The sequence below is a fragment of the Archocentrus centrarchus genome, chromosome 19 (assembly GCF_007364275.1).
Source record: "Archocentrus centrarchus isolate MPI-CPG fArcCen1 chromosome 19, fArcCen1, whole genome shotgun sequence".
Lineage (NCBI taxonomy): Eukaryota > Metazoa > Chordata > Actinopteri > Cichliformes > Cichlidae > Archocentrus > Archocentrus centrarchus.
The window spans coordinates 9,463,832-9,479,340 of record NC_044364.1 but is presented as its reverse complement, the minus strand read 5'-3'; the positions used below and the strand labels follow the sequence as shown (position 1 = coordinate 9,479,340).

Genomic DNA, 15,509 nt, shown 5'->3' with positions numbered 1-15,509 from the left:
TTTGTTTATTGCGAAAATGTTATTCAGCACTGTGGTCAATGAGACAGTTCTGAATTGATGTGGCAAAAGAAATTCAAGTGAAATGACCCTTCAAGCCGCAGCATGTAGCAGTCAGTTGAGTTTAGACTATATGCATGTATTGCTAAAAAGGTGCGGAAAAAGATGGCCACCATGTTAGTCTGTGTCAGGATGATTTAAGCCTGCCATCCTGGTTTGCGTTAGTGATGGCTGTTTTCTCATCCGTCTGTTGTAGCTTTGCATTGTTGATATCCTACTTGTAATTCATCTTGAAGAAATATGCTTTGACTTCCTACTTGTGAGGACTCCTCTGACTTTTCTCCCACTGTTTCTGACGTAGAGTGCATCCTGTTGTTGTAAGGCTGAAGCCACCAGTTGCTCACTCTAGCGTACAGAGCATGTTTCCTCTACCCAATGAGTGCAAGAGTATGCATCCTGGCAGGAAAGCCTGTCATTCACTCATGCATCATTGTCTCACAGTTTTCATCTGTCAAGGCACTCACGATACTTGGCTGCAAGTTTTCCAAGACACCAGGTGTGTTTGAAGCTTGTTATTTAAGCTAAAAAACAAACACAGTGTAGTTACTGAAATAAAACAATGTTTCAGTGCAGACTGATTTCTACTGCAGGTCCTTTGGTATGGATTATCACCATCTGTGGCTTATGGCTAAGGTAAAATGCTAAAGTTTACTTTCAATAGAAACCTTGTATAATACACATTTGTACACATAATGTGTGCCTGAGTGAGCTGACTCAACCTTGAAAATTGTGCCATCTTGTGGAAGTAGACAGAAACAACACTATAATAAACTGTGCACAAAAATATAAGTATGGTACATGTAATCGGGGTGCATTTAATTTAGGGATCGTTCAAATATTTTGCTTAAAAATACAAATCTTTAAGCTTAAACTGTCAATACTGTATAAACAGTGACTTCGCTGATGCATTTCTAACAGTGTTTTAGCCATGAGTAGCTCCAGCATGGCTATGCAATAGCAAATTCTTACAGCTTATTTTAGAGTCTGTTAACAGATGTGAAGAAAAGTGTGTTAAAGCTTGACAGAAAGCGAGAGGGCTGTGCAGCACAAGTCTGGCAAACCCATAAAAGGTTAGAGGGTCAACACTGAGAGATATAAGCTTAGAGTCCATTAGTGGATTATAACCATAAACACTCCATGTCTCCTGCATCTCTCTTGGATTAAAACGAGAGACAGAGTGAGAGAGCTAGGCTGAGTGAATGAGAGTGGCTGGTGAGTGATTGAATTCAGCAAATTCAAAGCTGAACAACAACAGCGCACGGCACATACGTGGAGAAATAAACGCGTCAACCTGAAGCAAAGTTGGAGTGGTGATTTGCTTGACATATTTAAAGTATACACTACATCACCTGACTACTAAACTGAACTGTGCAAGGTAAGTTTAGTCAGACATGGTTATGTCTCTGCAGACTTTTTTATGTGTGCATAGCTTTCATGTCAGTAACTGCTATATAAAAGATACAGATTCAGTTTAATTACTAAGAAAACATTATCATTGATCAATTTTATGTGGTAGCAGTGAGGATGAAATGGAAAGATGAGCAGCTAACTACTTTTATGTTTATATTCTGGATGAACAATAGACCAAATATTTCTTTCATACTGTGTATTTATGGTTTCTATCTGTGTGGCAATAGATAACCTCTGCCCTGACTATCCTCATTGTTGTGTAACTTTAATTTTGTTATGGCCTAAATGATCTGTGTGTGCGTGCATGTGTGTTTAGGAAGCATGAACGTGGACATAGAGGGGATAATCCAGTGCATCAAGCAGGGGGATGAGAATGGTGTTCAGATAAAGCTGCAGGAGTTCAACAAAGAGGTGACACCACACAGAAGCTCATATATTATAATACAAGTTGCAATGCTGCTCATGACTTGACTTTTTTTGTCGTTGTTTCTCTTCCTGTAGTATGCCCAGTGCTTCTTCTTTGATGCAGAGGAGAGGGAAAAACGCAGAGTAAGTCTGTTTATACTGCTGCACAGGAGGGCAAGTTTACAGTCGCAACCCACGTCCTCATGGCGCTGCTTAAAACGCCACCTTATTCTCTCTCACAACACACCTCCGACTCATCCACCCTTCCCCGCCCTCACACCAGAGTCTGTGATTAGTAATTCTGCTGTATCAGTTGTCCCTGATCCTCTCTCCTTGCGTGCTCAAGCAGATTGAGTCCAGGCAGAGTGACTGAATAAACCAATGGGCCCTAATTGTCTGAGTTAGAAGAAACTCACTTCTAAATGAAAAAATATGTTATGATCACATTCACCATTACCAACAGGTCACCTGTTGACAGGTCACTCCAGAAAATACTGAATTAATTTTGAAACATGATGTCATTCCTAGCAAGGATGCCATTCTTTTGGCTTGGAAATGACCTCATTCCATCAGTAAATTGCTCCTCGGCTTTGTAAATAGGTTTTTTAGAGAAAATGCTGTGCTTTCAATTCATAGAAGGACTTTTAAAATCCACCATTTCCTGTCTCTTCTGCTACATTACTCTCTGACGGATGGTCCATCTCTTAAGCAAAGAAGACTAGAAGAGGTACAGTTCTGTCACACTTTATAAATAAATAAACTTCACACATGAAAAATGCCTTAAAGTAATCCAATAATCTTTTTGCACTGTTGTACCAGTTCAGAAAGAATAAAGTGAGGGACTACACTGATTCTGACTCCGACTTGGATGAGTACGACCAGGAGGATCGAGGGCTTATTCTCAGACAGGTGATCTGATGCTGTCACTATGCTTGCCTAGAGGTGATATCATTAGCTCCTTTCAAAGTCAGTGTTATAATAAATGTCTGTAAACATGTTTCTGTTCCTGTCCTCAGAATTTAGCTGTGGTCCTTGTGAGGTTCATAAGAACAGAAGTCAAATGTCTTCTGTTGAGAGTATGTCTACGCACCCTGAGGATTCTTTCCCGGGACAAAAAGGTCCTGGGCCCTTTGGTGACCGACAGCGCTCTCCTGACTCTGGCCAAACTAGCTGGGCTGACCACAAGCGATGTCAGTGATGAAGTCAACGACCCCGACTCTGATTTCTACGATAACATCATTACATCTCTCACAGAGGCCAAAGTGCTGCAGGGTCACACTAATGAGGACGAAGGTGAAGCTGAAACTAATGATCAAAATGAAGAACAGCCGGCTTTTGATGAGGATGCCAAGAGCGACATCAGCAACACCTACAGCGGCGATGTGGACAGCATCAGCTGGTTTGGGAGCCACAGGACCAGCATCAACGAACTGCACAGAGGTGGGATGCATCACAAGGTGCTGGAGAGAGGGCGGAGGGACCGCAGAGAGAGCAAGATGGATGTGGAAGAAGAGGTGGAGGAAATGGAGTCAGGAGAGGAGGCAAAGAGAAAAGAGGCCATGAAGGTCTTGTGTAATGTGGTGTACAACAGTGCCTGGGCACAGGAAAGATTCAGTGGTCTCAGGTAGGATTCTTGACAGCACGCAGACATGAACACAATCTCATCACTTTCCATAAACCTCAAAATTCTGGTTAGGCTCTCTGTTTTCCAGCAGCTTTTAGCAATCACAAAGCAAATATATTCACTTATTTCTACTGTGAAAGCAACAAATCCATGCCCGGTTGTAAATTAAGTACAGGGAACTGAAACAATTCCTAATCCCAGGGACAGTGTCATTCTCACTTGCCATATCTTGCATTTGCCTTCACCCAGAAAGTTAACCTCTTTCTACATTTTCCCATCAGGCTCATGTGTGGTCTTATAGAGCGTGTATCCTCCAGTGTCAGCTGCTCAAATCCCTCTAGTGCTCAGTTCTATGAACTACGCTTCATGTTCCTCATGACTGCACTCAGGCCAGAGCTCAGCACCCAGCTTAAACAGGTCACATTATCTGATATACTCCACAGTTATTCCTGTTGTACACCTTGCAACTGCCCTCACATTCATTATTCTCTTCCAGGAGGGAGGGGTTTCCATCCTCACAGCAGCCTTGGAGAGCTGCCTGGAGGTGCAGTGGAAAGACCAGTATGAGTGCATACTGGACTCACAGGGACAACCTATCTCTCTGGAAACCTCTCAGCGTGTCACAGAGATCCTCAAAATTCTCTTCAATATTACCTACAGCACCCACAAGCAGGAGCCAAGTGAGGTCTGTGTAATGACCCTTTAAGCCTTTTTAGGCATAACAGAACATTAAGTGTCTGTATTCAGTTTAACCAGCTCAAATGTTCAAAACCTTTTCTTTCACATTTACTTTTTACAGCTGATAAACAGAAGTGCTAATAAGAGGCTGTTATCAGTCAAATATGCAATCATATAAAAGCCAAATGTGTTTTGACCCCCCCCCCCCGCCCTCCCCCAAAAAATTAGGATGATGCAGCTCTGTACCGACACCTGGTGGCGATCCTGCGTCTCTGCCTGATGAGGAAGTGCGTACTGTCAGAAGACACAGATGAACTGCAGGGGTGAGCACAATGTGACAAAAGGAAAACGCAGATGCAAAAGTCACAGGTGTCAGAATTTTGCTTAATAATAAGTAAAATAATCATAAGCAAACTCATAATATTATAACATGCAATTATAACGCATACTATGCAGTTGCAGTTGGTTTAAACAGTAGACTATAAAATGAAATATTGGTAAATATGAAGCTTCAGAAATCCTTTTGGGGTTGCAAAAATCAGCATAACTCCTAAAATATCACTTTCATCCAGAAGCGCTGTTTTTAATGTGATTTGAAACAATGAAGATGAGAATGTAATTATGAGTTTAATAATGCACATCCTCTTCTGGCTTGCTTATTTGAGACTTCTAGATAGACTAAATCTCCAGCAAAGCTGATTAAAATCTATCTATAAAAATAAATGTATTTTTCATTAGGTCTAGATTCTCACTGCATAGTCACATAAAAAGAATTTTTTTAAAATATAATTCTAATAACTGCTAGTGTATTTTAGTATCTTTTTTATATCTTTGGATGAAATACTTTATAATCCATCCTGCCAAATGACACCAAATATTTAAACAGGATCTATTCCATTCATTTTCGGTTCCTTTTTAATTTTCAGGCTCTACTGGAATAACTTTTCATGATTCGCTGTTCAAAAATAATCCTTATCTGTCTCAACAAGGAAAACCAGAATATGGAATAGGTTTCCCACCCTTTTCTATCAAAACACACTATGTTGCTGTGACCTTCTCTCACTCCTGCAGTCACACAGTGAACCTGCTGTCAGCGCTTCCTCTGCAATGTCTTGATGTGTTGCTGATGGTGCCTCTGGAGCCAGATTCAGAGCAGTGTGAGGGGGTCAATATGGACTGTGTCCACACGCTGCTGATGTTCATGGAGAGACGCCTGGAGGCGGTGAGGGTGTAGAAAGAGCTATGTTTCTGGCAATCCTTTTGGATCCATTTGTGTTTTGTTTTGCTTTTTTTTTTTTTTTTCATCATTTGTTCTTAAAGTTTACATTTTGCAGTATGCAAACGGGAGCATCTGGTATTACTGAAATAACTGGAGAGGGTTTGTTTTATGTGCTTTTCAGGGAGATAAGATCAAAGAGAAGCTGACACCAATCCTCATTCTGCTGACGGAGAGCTGCAGGGCTCACAGAGAAACACGGCACTACATCAGAAAATATGTAATATATTACACCTCAGAGATGCTCCCATCGCCGTTGCTTTTTAATGTTTGAATTGCACTGATGAGCCAGAACATTATGAGCACTTAATGTCCAGGTCATTTGCATGTAACCAAAGCATTTCTGATCTGCAAAGGCACAGATTCTATAAGAATTAGCATGTCTCGCAGTATGTACAGTAAAAGTGCAAAAGTCTTGAACCACCCATCATTTCTTTATATTTTGCTAAGAAAATGTACATACAATGAAATACAGTATAAAGTGTTTGCACAATCTTAAAAAGCTTGAAAGTCAGTATTTACAATTCCAACCTTTATTCTTCAGCACAGCCTGAACTCTCTGAGGCAGCTTTCTTGTATTTTCTTCAGGAATAATTCTCCAGGCTCCTTGAAGGACATTCAAAGCAATTCTTTAGATGTTGGTTGCCTTTTGTTCTGTTGTCTGTCAAGATCATCCCACACTGCTTCAATAATGTTGAGGTCTGGGCTCTGGGAGGCCAATACATGACTAATGCTGTTGCATTGTCTCTTTTCTATCCAGGTATGCTTTTACTGCACTGGCAGTGTGTTTGGGGTTATTGTTATACTGAAAAATGAAGCTGTTGCCATTCAGGTGGTTCCCAGCTATTATTGCATGTTGGATTAAAGTCTAATGGTACTTTTTTGCATTCATAATTCCATCAATGTTAACAAACTCTCCAACACCACTGGCTGAAATGCAGCTCCAAACCATGACAGAGCCTCCACTGTGTTTCACAGATGGCTGTGAAACAACTCACTGTTGTTCCTCTCTCCTGACCGCCTTTGTACATACTGACCACAGTCTGAACCAATTTGGATTCATAACTCCATAAGACCTGTTGCCACTGATTTTCAGTCCAGTTCTTGTGAAATTTTGCATAATGCAGTCTTAACAAACAAAACAAAAAAAAATCCACTGAAAAGGTTTAGGCACAAGGACTGGATTGAAAGTGAGTGAAAAAGCAGCCAATGTCCAAAGAAAAACAGACTTTCAGAAAGCCTGGTGAACTATTGCCCAAGACCACTTAAAAAACAAAGCATAAAGAAATGAGGGGTCACTCAAGACTTTAGCGCAGTACTGTAGCACAAAGATTTTAGCTGCAGATCCTTTAATTCCAGGAAGATGTGAGTTGGAGCTGTCACAAATCAAACTTGTTCCAGCTCATCCCTAAACATCCTTCTCCTGCTTCCAGCACACTATGAGAAATGATTTTTCACTTTATATTTGATTTGTCTTGGACCTTCAAATGCACCGTTATGAAGTAAACAGCATATTTTACTTCATTTGTGAGTGGTCAAAATGGTATTGCTCATTTTAAAAAAAACTGTTAAAGAACATTGAAGCTATAATCTGCCCTCCTCATTAGATCCTGCCTCCTCTGAGAGACGTATCACAGAGGCCAGAAGAAGGCACCACAGTGAAGAACCGTCTGATTCGCCTCATGACTCATTTGGACACCGACCTCAAACACTGCGCTGCTGACCTCATCTTTGTCCTCTGCAAGGAAAATGGTAAGAAGAATAAAAAAAGAGTGAAGTTACAGTCTGACGATAAAATAGAATATTGCATATTGAAATTATCAGATAATATTAAAACAAAGGATGTGTTAGCTTTTTTTTATGATTAAGGTATTTGTTTGTGCATTATTATTTGCCAAGCCAATTTATTTATAGAGCACTTTAAAACAGCAAGCACTGACCAAAGTGCTGAACAAGGAAGAATAAAAACAACAAAAGACAAACATAAAAGTCAACACCCAAAAATAAGAGCATCAATAAAATATAACAATAAATAAGAGCATCAGTGACATATAAAAATAAAAGAGCATATTTATATAGTCTTGATATTCTTGTTTTCAGGATCCACTGAATATATATATATTATATATATATATTATTCAGTGGTGTTGAAATGTTTTGTCTGTATTTTCTCTTTCATGTCTGATTTAAATTACCGATGGTTCTTTTCCCAGTGAGGCGTTTTGTGAAGTACACAGGTTACGGTAACGCAGCAGGTCTGTTGGCCACCAGGGGCCTGCTGGGGGGCCAGGGGCCCAGGGCCTCCTTCTCAGATACCCAGTATTCCAGCGACTCAGATTCAGACACAGAGGAGTACCGGCAGGTCAAAGACCGCATCAACCCGGTGACGGGACGGGTGGAGGCAGATCAGCCAGACCCTATGGAGGGCATGACAGAGGAGGAGAAGGAGGAGGAGGCCAAGAGGCTGATCATGCTCTTCAACAAGCTGTCCAGGTCAGCAAAAGGACAAACAGCTACAGACATGCAAGATACAGGAAAGTCTTCCGAGACAAGGATTTACAGTAAACTCCCACAGGAAACAATCTAAGGGGTAACAGTTTCAAAATATGAAATAAAAATGAATGAACATGAACTGCTGTCCACCACAATAAAAGTTCAGTTTAATTTAGAAAGGTACAAATACAGAAAAAACAGAGTTGCAAAAAACAGTGTCCAATGTACCGTAGATCTATAAATAACTAAAGCTAATTCCAGTGTTTCCTCTGCAGTGTCATAGTGTGTTGCTGCAGAGGAAGTTCCTTGATGAGTATTAATGGGTCAAGCAGTCATTAAATTTGTGAAATGTTAAGAAATACCAAGAGATGTAAAAGTCGGATTTTGGTCTTGTACGATACAGCTGAGTGAATGTAAATGAAATTGTATAACATTATTGAAAAAAAAACCAAAATCAAATCTGTTAAAGCTAAATTAGGATCTGTAAACTCAAAAGTTTGCCACCAAACTTCACTGCATATGTATCAGAACTATTCTCCTAAGTTACAGCAGTTAATTACCAGGATGAGAACTATGTTACTGCTGATGATTTAATTGTCTGCATCCCATTTACTTTGCAGAGACAACATCATCCAGCCGATGGGAGTGGATGAAGAGGGGAAGCTCGTCCCGATGTCAGGACTAAAGGAAAACCCTCTCTCTGAGGAGGCGAAGTCTGAGTCAGAGAATGAGGGAGAAACAGACGAAGGCAACAAGGACTGATTTCAGATCATCAGTTTCATTCACTTTATCGTTATTATTTTCTAAACATTTTACTTGTAAAGGTTATCAGTGGGAAAGGTGTGTTGTGTCTGCATGGATGACATGAAAAGAGAGGGATGTAGTTCTCAACTAAACCCAGCTATGCTGAGCGTGAATACATTTAAGAAAGGTTTTTAAAAAAAAAAGATAATTTCATATATTTTCTCCTTTTGATTGATACTGATAACATACAGCAGCAGCAATATGGTCACGTGTAAGATCATAATGGTGAGAATGCAATTCTGAATATGTAGTAGATCCTGAGAAGGAATAATACACATTAATGTTTCAATAAAGTGTTAAAATCTAATTATCTGACATTGCGTATTTAGATGTTTGCAGTAATATCATCTATTCTTCACTAGAACATTGCCTCTGAGGAAATGCCTAATGGGCTGCAGCTAATATCTGCACAGTATGCTGAGGTGTATGTTCCTCATACTGGGCTAAAAATGTCAAAAAATCCTTACACTGGCTCCTGAAGCCCCGGCCACATCTACAGTGTTAAAATCAGCTTGAACTTTATATCAGTTTATAACTTTATATCAGCAGTGTCTCTGACTCAACAACTCAGAAGTTGAGTTCAAGGCATTAATGTAATTTTCACTTCACTGTATTACATTTTGCCTGTTGGCACATTAATTCCACAACATTAGCCCGATTATTGTAACAAATAAGTTCATCAGCAGGAAGGCTGATGGCTTCTGGGTGGGCCGTTTCACTTTGAGTAACATTAGGTCAATTTAGGGGAAAAAAACAAAGCTGAGAGAGAGGAGTGCACCGAATGTAGATTTTCAGTTAGATTAGCACCAAAGATCCTATCAAATAATTCCTGACTGTGTTCCTGTGACTAAAAAATAAGTGCATACTTGAATCCAAGAGGGTACAAGTTGCACCATTTGATCCCCTGTGAAGTACCAGCTAATAAGTCACCAGTGTAATTATGAACCATCATCACATGATATAATCTTTTTGGTGCAGAACTGAGATGTTTTAAGATATTAAGACTGAAGATCTTGAATGGGTAAACAGTGACTGCTTCCAAGTCTCAGGACTCCATCATCATCTCTTCGAGGGACATCTGCAGCTCCACGGACTTCAGGGAGGAGGCGCCGTTTTCAACAGCAATATTCTTCAGTAGCTCCATCGAAATCAGGACCACCTGAGAGGAGGAAATAAATTAGGAGCAGGAGTCAGAGGCAAGGGCGAGAGTGACGGGAGCAAGGCGGCACATTTGAGCTTGACAGCAGCCGTGAAATCAGAGAAAGGTCGAGCAATGAGACACGTCAAGCTGGTTTCTTTGAGAAACTTTTTGTAAAAAGCTTTTGATTTCTCAGCATGCCGTCCTGTGTGGAGGCTGAGGAGCGGAAAAAAAAGAAACCTTTTACACCTGAAGGATCAGCTGTCAGCACCGGTATTCAGGCTCTGTTCCCTTTGTGCTGCTAATCAATACTGAGACAAAATTGCCTCTTGAAAAGTGCTGCTGAGTACAGCTCCCTCCTCTTGAGAGGGCAATTTTAGAGGTTGATCACTCATGAAATTTAATACAAGTTTGTGCAGCAGAATGGGGAAAAAAAATATATTTGCCTATCTGAAATACTGCTTGAGATCTGTGAGAGCACAACAGTGTTTGCATGTTTTAAATATTTCAAAGTTTCCTCACCTCCACCATGATGAGTTTTCTCTCCCAAGGCCTGTTGTCTAGGTCAGGCCACTTCTCTCCAATACAGAAGAACAGGGAGCAGGGAGGGCACTCTGACGCTTTCTCCTCAATGAAGTCCTTTATTCCTAAGGAGAAATGAGACAATACCTAAGAAACTGTGCCTAAATTCACTAAACTCACAAAAGCTGAAGAATTATTCCTTTCGCCCACCTCGAACAAAATCCCTGAACATGTAAAGGGGCTGAGGATGCAGTTTGGAAATCTCTCGGGGCTGTCTGGTCTGGTCATATTTGGAGAAGCTCCAGAAAGCTTTGCTTTCCCCCCGTCGCTGGCCGTAGACCACTTGGCCCGACACCCCGACTTCCAAGCCATCACCCAGCATGTTCAGAATCCGCTGGGTGAGGTTGGCTTGGGTTTGATCCAGCATGGCTCCAGGACTTGGCAGAGAGACTATAGACAGCCCTGTCTTATGATCCAAAACTGTCCCACTGAGATCAGTCCTGATGTGAAGACAACCATTTTTATTTTCAGATCTCTGAGAATATTGCTTAGATTAAAACAAGAATTTTGATATTACTCTTGTGTCTATACTGGAAATGGCTTTGCACTACAAATTGGGAAACTGTACAATGAAACCAGCATTTTCTAGTTTACTAGTACCCAAAGAGGTACTTTAGAGTACTAATATTTAAACTATAATTAGTTCAATAAAAGATGCAAGTCCAATAAACCACATTTTACATTCATTATTCCTGTTTTCACTGCAGTTGTTGCACTGATGCTTAAAGTGCTGCAATATGGTTACAGAAGTAAAAGTGATGGACTTATTTGTGTGATGCCTCCTTTTTTTCTTCTTCATAATTACTGATCGTATTAAGCAAAGATTGTGATCACATTTTCAGTGTAATGTCAACCTTATTCTAAGCTTTTTTTCTCCCCCTCAAAATATTTTGCCTGGTGAAGGCGTACTTACTAAGTAAATACATTCATTATTTAGTCACTGTTTTATTATTAAAATAAAACAGAGAGTTACAAAAGATATGAGCTTTAGATTTTTTTTTCCCTTCAGAAAAAGATGGTAGTCATGCTTTCACACCAACTTAAGCTTCTGACCTCAGCTATACATTTCCCCAGACAGAAACAAGAGTAGCATCTAGCACAGTTCATCACTCTAGGCAAGAAAATAAGTAAGCATATTTAACTCAGTGTGTATCAGTATATTTGAACTGGAAATGCTGAGCATCTGTCAGATGTTTCCTTTACCTATAAACCAAGTGGACTCCAGCTTCATTCTCAACCACCTGCTCAGAGACCTTCACTCCTCTGTAGTACACTGATATCCTGAAATGAGTCCCTATGGATTCAGAAACAGGGAAAGTGTATGAGGAAAGATGCTTTCAGTTCCACTCTGTCCCTGTTATTCACATAGGCAGGGCACACTGCATTTAATGGCCCTGTTAAACATATTCCATTTGAATACTGTGTGATGGATGTCATTTCAGTGTGTCTGTGTAAAATTCCCATTTGTCTGATACAGCAGCACCCCCCCAACTTACTGAAATTATCTCCATCTCTGGTCTTGTTCATTGTCTGTAGGAACTGTGCCGCCAACTGCTCATCATAGGCCCCTCCCTCTGCTCCCCCAATTGGATGTGCTGGTTGCTCAGGCAACCCAGCTTCACTAACTGCACCCTCATACATTACTGGATACTGCTGTTGCCCAGGCAACGGGTGTCCACCAATCGCAACCTGATTCTGCAGCTGTTGTTGCTCGGGAGGAGGCTCAAAGCCTGCGGTGCCCTCTGTGGAAAAGTTGGAGAAACTGAACTAGCTTGTAGGAAAGTACCTCGGATACTCTTTGTTTTCTGCTCATACTGCAGCAGTGAGGAAATGATAAGCAGAGCTGATAAGCCTACCTGTTTCAGGGCCAATGTTCATTCCTTTCAGACACTCCTGGAGAATATCCGGGCTTGCTGCAGATTCTGCTGGCAGATACGGACCAGTTCGGACACATTCAGAGGATGATTGTCATTAATAAGTGCCAGATTAATGTTTCCCTTCTAAGGCACGAAAAATTCAATAAAAAAGGCAATCACTCTCACCCGTAAACACAGCGTCTTCTGGAAGCAAGAGACATTCTTCAAAACATGGAATGACCTGGCTCTGGGATGTCACAGATACACATCTTTACACTTATATCATTACCCAATATTTAAATAATATTTGCCTTTTGCTACCAGTCTCTTCTTACAGTAACCCAATGCAGGGTCTTACCTCTTGAGAGGGTAAGCCCAAATCAGCAAACAAATCAGTGTCATCCTGTTCCTGGGATCCAGCATTGGACTTAGCTTTAGGAGTGGAAGCAAAGAGCACTGCTTGGTATCTTTTCAGCATTTCTTATTTTATCAGAAATATGTCAGAGATATGGAGACATAAGTGTATGCAAGCTGTAAATGTGCTGCACGAACTCACAGACAGGTGAAAACCATGCATAGGAACTGAACATATGGTGCACAACTGCTTTACCAGATTGAATTTGCAAATACAATATGAAATTGATCAATTACAGTTATAAAAAGAGTGTAAAGCACAACATCTGAATTTTTTTTTTTTTTTGGGGGGGGGGGGGGGGGGGGGGGTTGTCCTGTGCATGAAATAAGAAAACAGCTTCTTTTTACATGGCTTGTTATCCACTACAACAAAGATCCAAATGCTCAGTCTGTATCGCAGTGGATCCTCACCTTTTGACGCTGACTCCTCCGGCCAGTGAAAGATTTTATGGGGGTTAGCAGCATCATTCTTGTTGTCGTCCACCAATTTGAAGCCTTTAGCTCGGAGGGCACTGCGGAAGTTCCTCTTCCAGACTGAGGGGTCTCCATGTGCCCGGCCGTTGCCGCTCACCTCTGCCCAGGCCTGTGAAGCAGAACCAGGTTGAAAACTGGAAGAAAGACTTGATGTGAACAGACTAAGACTAATGAAGAATGGATTTGTGAACAAAGAACTGGTTAAGAAGATAAATGGATGGACGGATGTCATATCATGTCTTTCCCTGACAATCACCTTAAAGATGAGACTGTCAGTGTCAGAGGAGTCCTGTCTCAAAGCGTGTTTCCATGGAATGCAGAACTTTGTTCGCTCCGGGTTTGTCCAGTGGACACCAGGATACCTGCCGCTGTTAATCTGTTCCCGCAGCCACGGGATGAGCAATGGTTTTGTATGAGACATTTCTGCAACAAGACAAAATATAATGTGAGCGGTGTCATCAAGGTCTGATGTACCATCACTGATTCTTTCTAACTGTACCAATTTGCTATCATATGAACTTTCACAGTATAGTCACTGTAAACACGAAATGTAAGGAAATTTGTGTTTGGTCAGTTATTTCTATTATTGCCACTGGCTGCAGAATCTCATCTCTATATCTCTCTGCACTGAGATTCCCTCCAATGATGACAAGCCTGATTGTCAACACCTGGGGTACAAGAAGCTTAAAACAAGACTCAATAGCCGAATAAGCTTTTTGGCACTGGCAGAGAAGATTTGTTGAGTTTTTAATGGGCACAACCCACATACCTCTGCTGATCAACCCACAAATGCATTTTCCTTACAAATGTGGCTCCATTTAAGGGGAAAAAAACTGGCTTTCCAGTGCTATAAGATTTACTGCCAAGAAGCATTGTTACAACAAAGAAATAATCAAGCAAACACAAATTTACTAGACCATCTGTCATAAAAACAAGAAAACCCAAATATTTTAGAAATCCGTCAAAAACTATAAACTATATTGTTATTGATCAGGCAAATAAACTGAACTTGTGTTTTTATACCCGACCAGTAAACCAGTAAAAATTAATTTGAAAATTCATGATAGCAACAGTTATATGTGAGCATTAAAAATATTTTGATTAGAGTGCTTCTGCACAGTGGTGCATTAACCATTACAGAAACATATAAAATGATTTTAGTGGATTAGAATACTGTTAATTTAAGGCAGCTATGGCATAAGCCTTAAACTGTGTGGTCTAATAAAATTGCTAAGCACTTATATATTTATATTTCAAATTTCTCTGTTATGCATTCATTTGAATTTTAATTCCATGCTTGTCTACAGATGGCGCTGTTTAGACACACGCCAGGCAAAAAAAATAAAAAAATCTATTTCTTAGTTTTAGTGCGTTAATGGCAAAAGCCAGCCAACTTCAACTGAGTTTTCCATTAGATTTTTAAATTTCCATTAGATTATCAAAAGGCTTTTTTTTTTTTTCTTTTTAAGTGTCTGATAAGCAGCAATCAGGTGTCAGGGAAACTGGGGTCCAGCTGGGACAACTATAGGCCTTTAATGCCAGTTCTGAATTGCATGAAGGAGGAAGCGGGCAAATAGATAACAGCTGTTCAGCAATTCAAACAACAGAAATGCTGCAGCATTAAAAAAAAAAAAGAGATGTATTTATAATAGTATTTATTATAGTTATAGCTGCCAACCCTATATGGTGATAATTTCAGTAAGCTGGGGTGTAGGTGCGTGTAATGCCGATTTAGACTAGTCTTGCAGTTCAACTGCGTTTAAAGTAGAGAATAAATAGTCTGTACAGCTACCTGAAGAAATTATTTTCATGTGCAACCACTCCAGTACTGAAACTGAATGCAGTGTTTGAATAGTACTGTAGTCATAGTAGTAACCAATGTATTCCTCTCACTCGTGCTCGGGAATGACAGCTCTAATAAGGAAAACTCGCCCACCTTGAGTAATGACGTTTCAGTCGGTGCAAGTGAGTATTGGCTTCAAAGCGCGAGACGTTTCCCGGGTGGAAAAAGATTAGAAAAATGGCTGTAGATGTTCGTCGTGCCACCTCAAGCTGAGCTCCAAACTGTCACAGCCCGGCCCAGCTGCAGAGTCTTTAAATGCTGCCGGGGCGTGGGGCCGCTTTGCGATTAGAAAGTCTTTCTCAGGAAACTCCGAGTTCACGGTTTCGTTTTCCAGATGTGACGTCAGCGAGGTTTCATACCAGCTGGGCCCGCTAGGAGGGGTCTCACACACACTCACGCACGCACACACACACACACACACACTTCAGTGATTCTGAGTATCTTCATTGGCATAA

At 40.7% G+C, this 15,509-nt stretch overlaps 2 protein-coding genes across 5 annotated transcripts; one reads left to right on the top strand and one right to left on the bottom strand.

The window, feature by feature from the left end:
* Nucleotides 1-1,191: 1,191 nt before the first annotated feature.
* Nucleotides 1,192-9,054, top strand: LOC115797815 (synembryn-A). 3 transcript variants are annotated; one of them, XM_030754330.1, is made up of 14 exons: nucleotides 1,192-1,432; nucleotides 1,784-1,878; nucleotides 1,969-2,016; nucleotides 2,509-2,599; nucleotides 2,692-2,781; nucleotides 2,889-3,496; nucleotides 3,778-3,913; nucleotides 3,993-4,181; nucleotides 4,403-4,497; nucleotides 5,246-5,396; nucleotides 5,575-5,670; nucleotides 7,058-7,202; nucleotides 7,664-7,943; nucleotides 8,564-9,054. In XM_030754330.1, exons 3-14 carry the CDS (start codon nucleotides 1,970-1,972, stop codon nucleotides 8,703-8,705), a joined length of 2,070 nt encoding a protein of 689 aa, XP_030610190.1. In that variant the 5' UTR covers nucleotides 1,192-1,432; nucleotides 1,784-1,878; nucleotide 1,969; the 3' UTR covers nucleotides 8,706-9,054. The 3 variants fall into 3 exon arrangements, with proteins under 3 accessions (XP_030610190.1, XP_030610191.1, XP_030610189.1); XM_030754331.1 differs by having other exon boundaries at nucleotides 1,193-1,432; nucleotides 2,587-2,599; XM_030754329.1 differs by having other exon boundaries at nucleotides 1,194-1,432; nucleotides 2,582-2,599.
* A 63-nt stretch (nucleotides 9,055-9,117) lies between these two features.
* irf3 (interferon regulatory factor 3) lies at nucleotides 9,118-15,346 on the bottom strand. Of its 2 annotated transcripts, none has more exons than XM_030754332.1 (11): nucleotides 15,148-15,346; nucleotides 13,468-13,634; nucleotides 13,149-13,320; nucleotides 12,682-12,755; nucleotides 12,510-12,570; nucleotides 12,324-12,392; nucleotides 11,964-12,209; nucleotides 11,671-11,761; nucleotides 10,618-10,907; nucleotides 10,408-10,532; nucleotides 9,118-9,906 (listed from the first exon to the last, which is right to left on the bottom strand). In XM_030754332.1, the coding sequence occupies exons 2-11, from the start codon at nucleotides 13,630-13,632 to the stop codon at nucleotides 9,793-9,795; spliced, it is 1,407 nt and encodes a 468-aa protein (XP_030610192.1). In that variant the 5' UTR covers nucleotides 13,633-13,634; nucleotides 15,148-15,346; the 3' UTR covers nucleotides 9,118-9,792. The 2 variants fall into 2 exon arrangements, with proteins under 2 accessions (XP_030610192.1, XP_030610193.1); XM_030754333.1 differs by having other exon boundaries at nucleotides 12,324-12,389.
* Nucleotides 15,347-15,509: the final 163 nt, after the last annotated feature.

Bases quoted from the DNA above. Each gene is read 5' to 3' on its own strand.
- LOC115797815 (XM_030754329.1), top strand. From the start codon at position 1,789: ATGAACGTGGACATAGAGGGGATAATCCAGTGCATCAAGCAGGGGGAT. The intron at 4,182-4,402 runs GTCTGTGTAATG...CCAAAAAATTAG, and splicing joins ACAAGCAGGAGCCAAGTGAG to GATGATGCAGCTCTGTACCG. The intron at 7,203-7,663 runs GTAAGAAGAATA...TTCTTTTCCCAG, and splicing joins TGTCCTCTGCAAGGAAAATG to TGAGGCGTTTTGTGAAGTAC.
- irf3 (XM_030754332.1), bottom strand. From the start codon at position 13,632: ATGTCTCATACAAAACCATTGCTCATCCCGTGGCTGCGGGAACAGATT. The intron at 13,321-13,467 runs GTGATTGTCAGG...TCTGCTTCACAG, and splicing joins CTGACAGTCTCATCTTTAAG to GCCTGGGCAGAGGTGAGCGG. The intron at 9,907-10,407 runs GTGAGGAAACTT...TCCTCCTCTCAG, and splicing joins GAAAACTCATCATGGTGGAG to GTGGTCCTGATTTCGATGGA.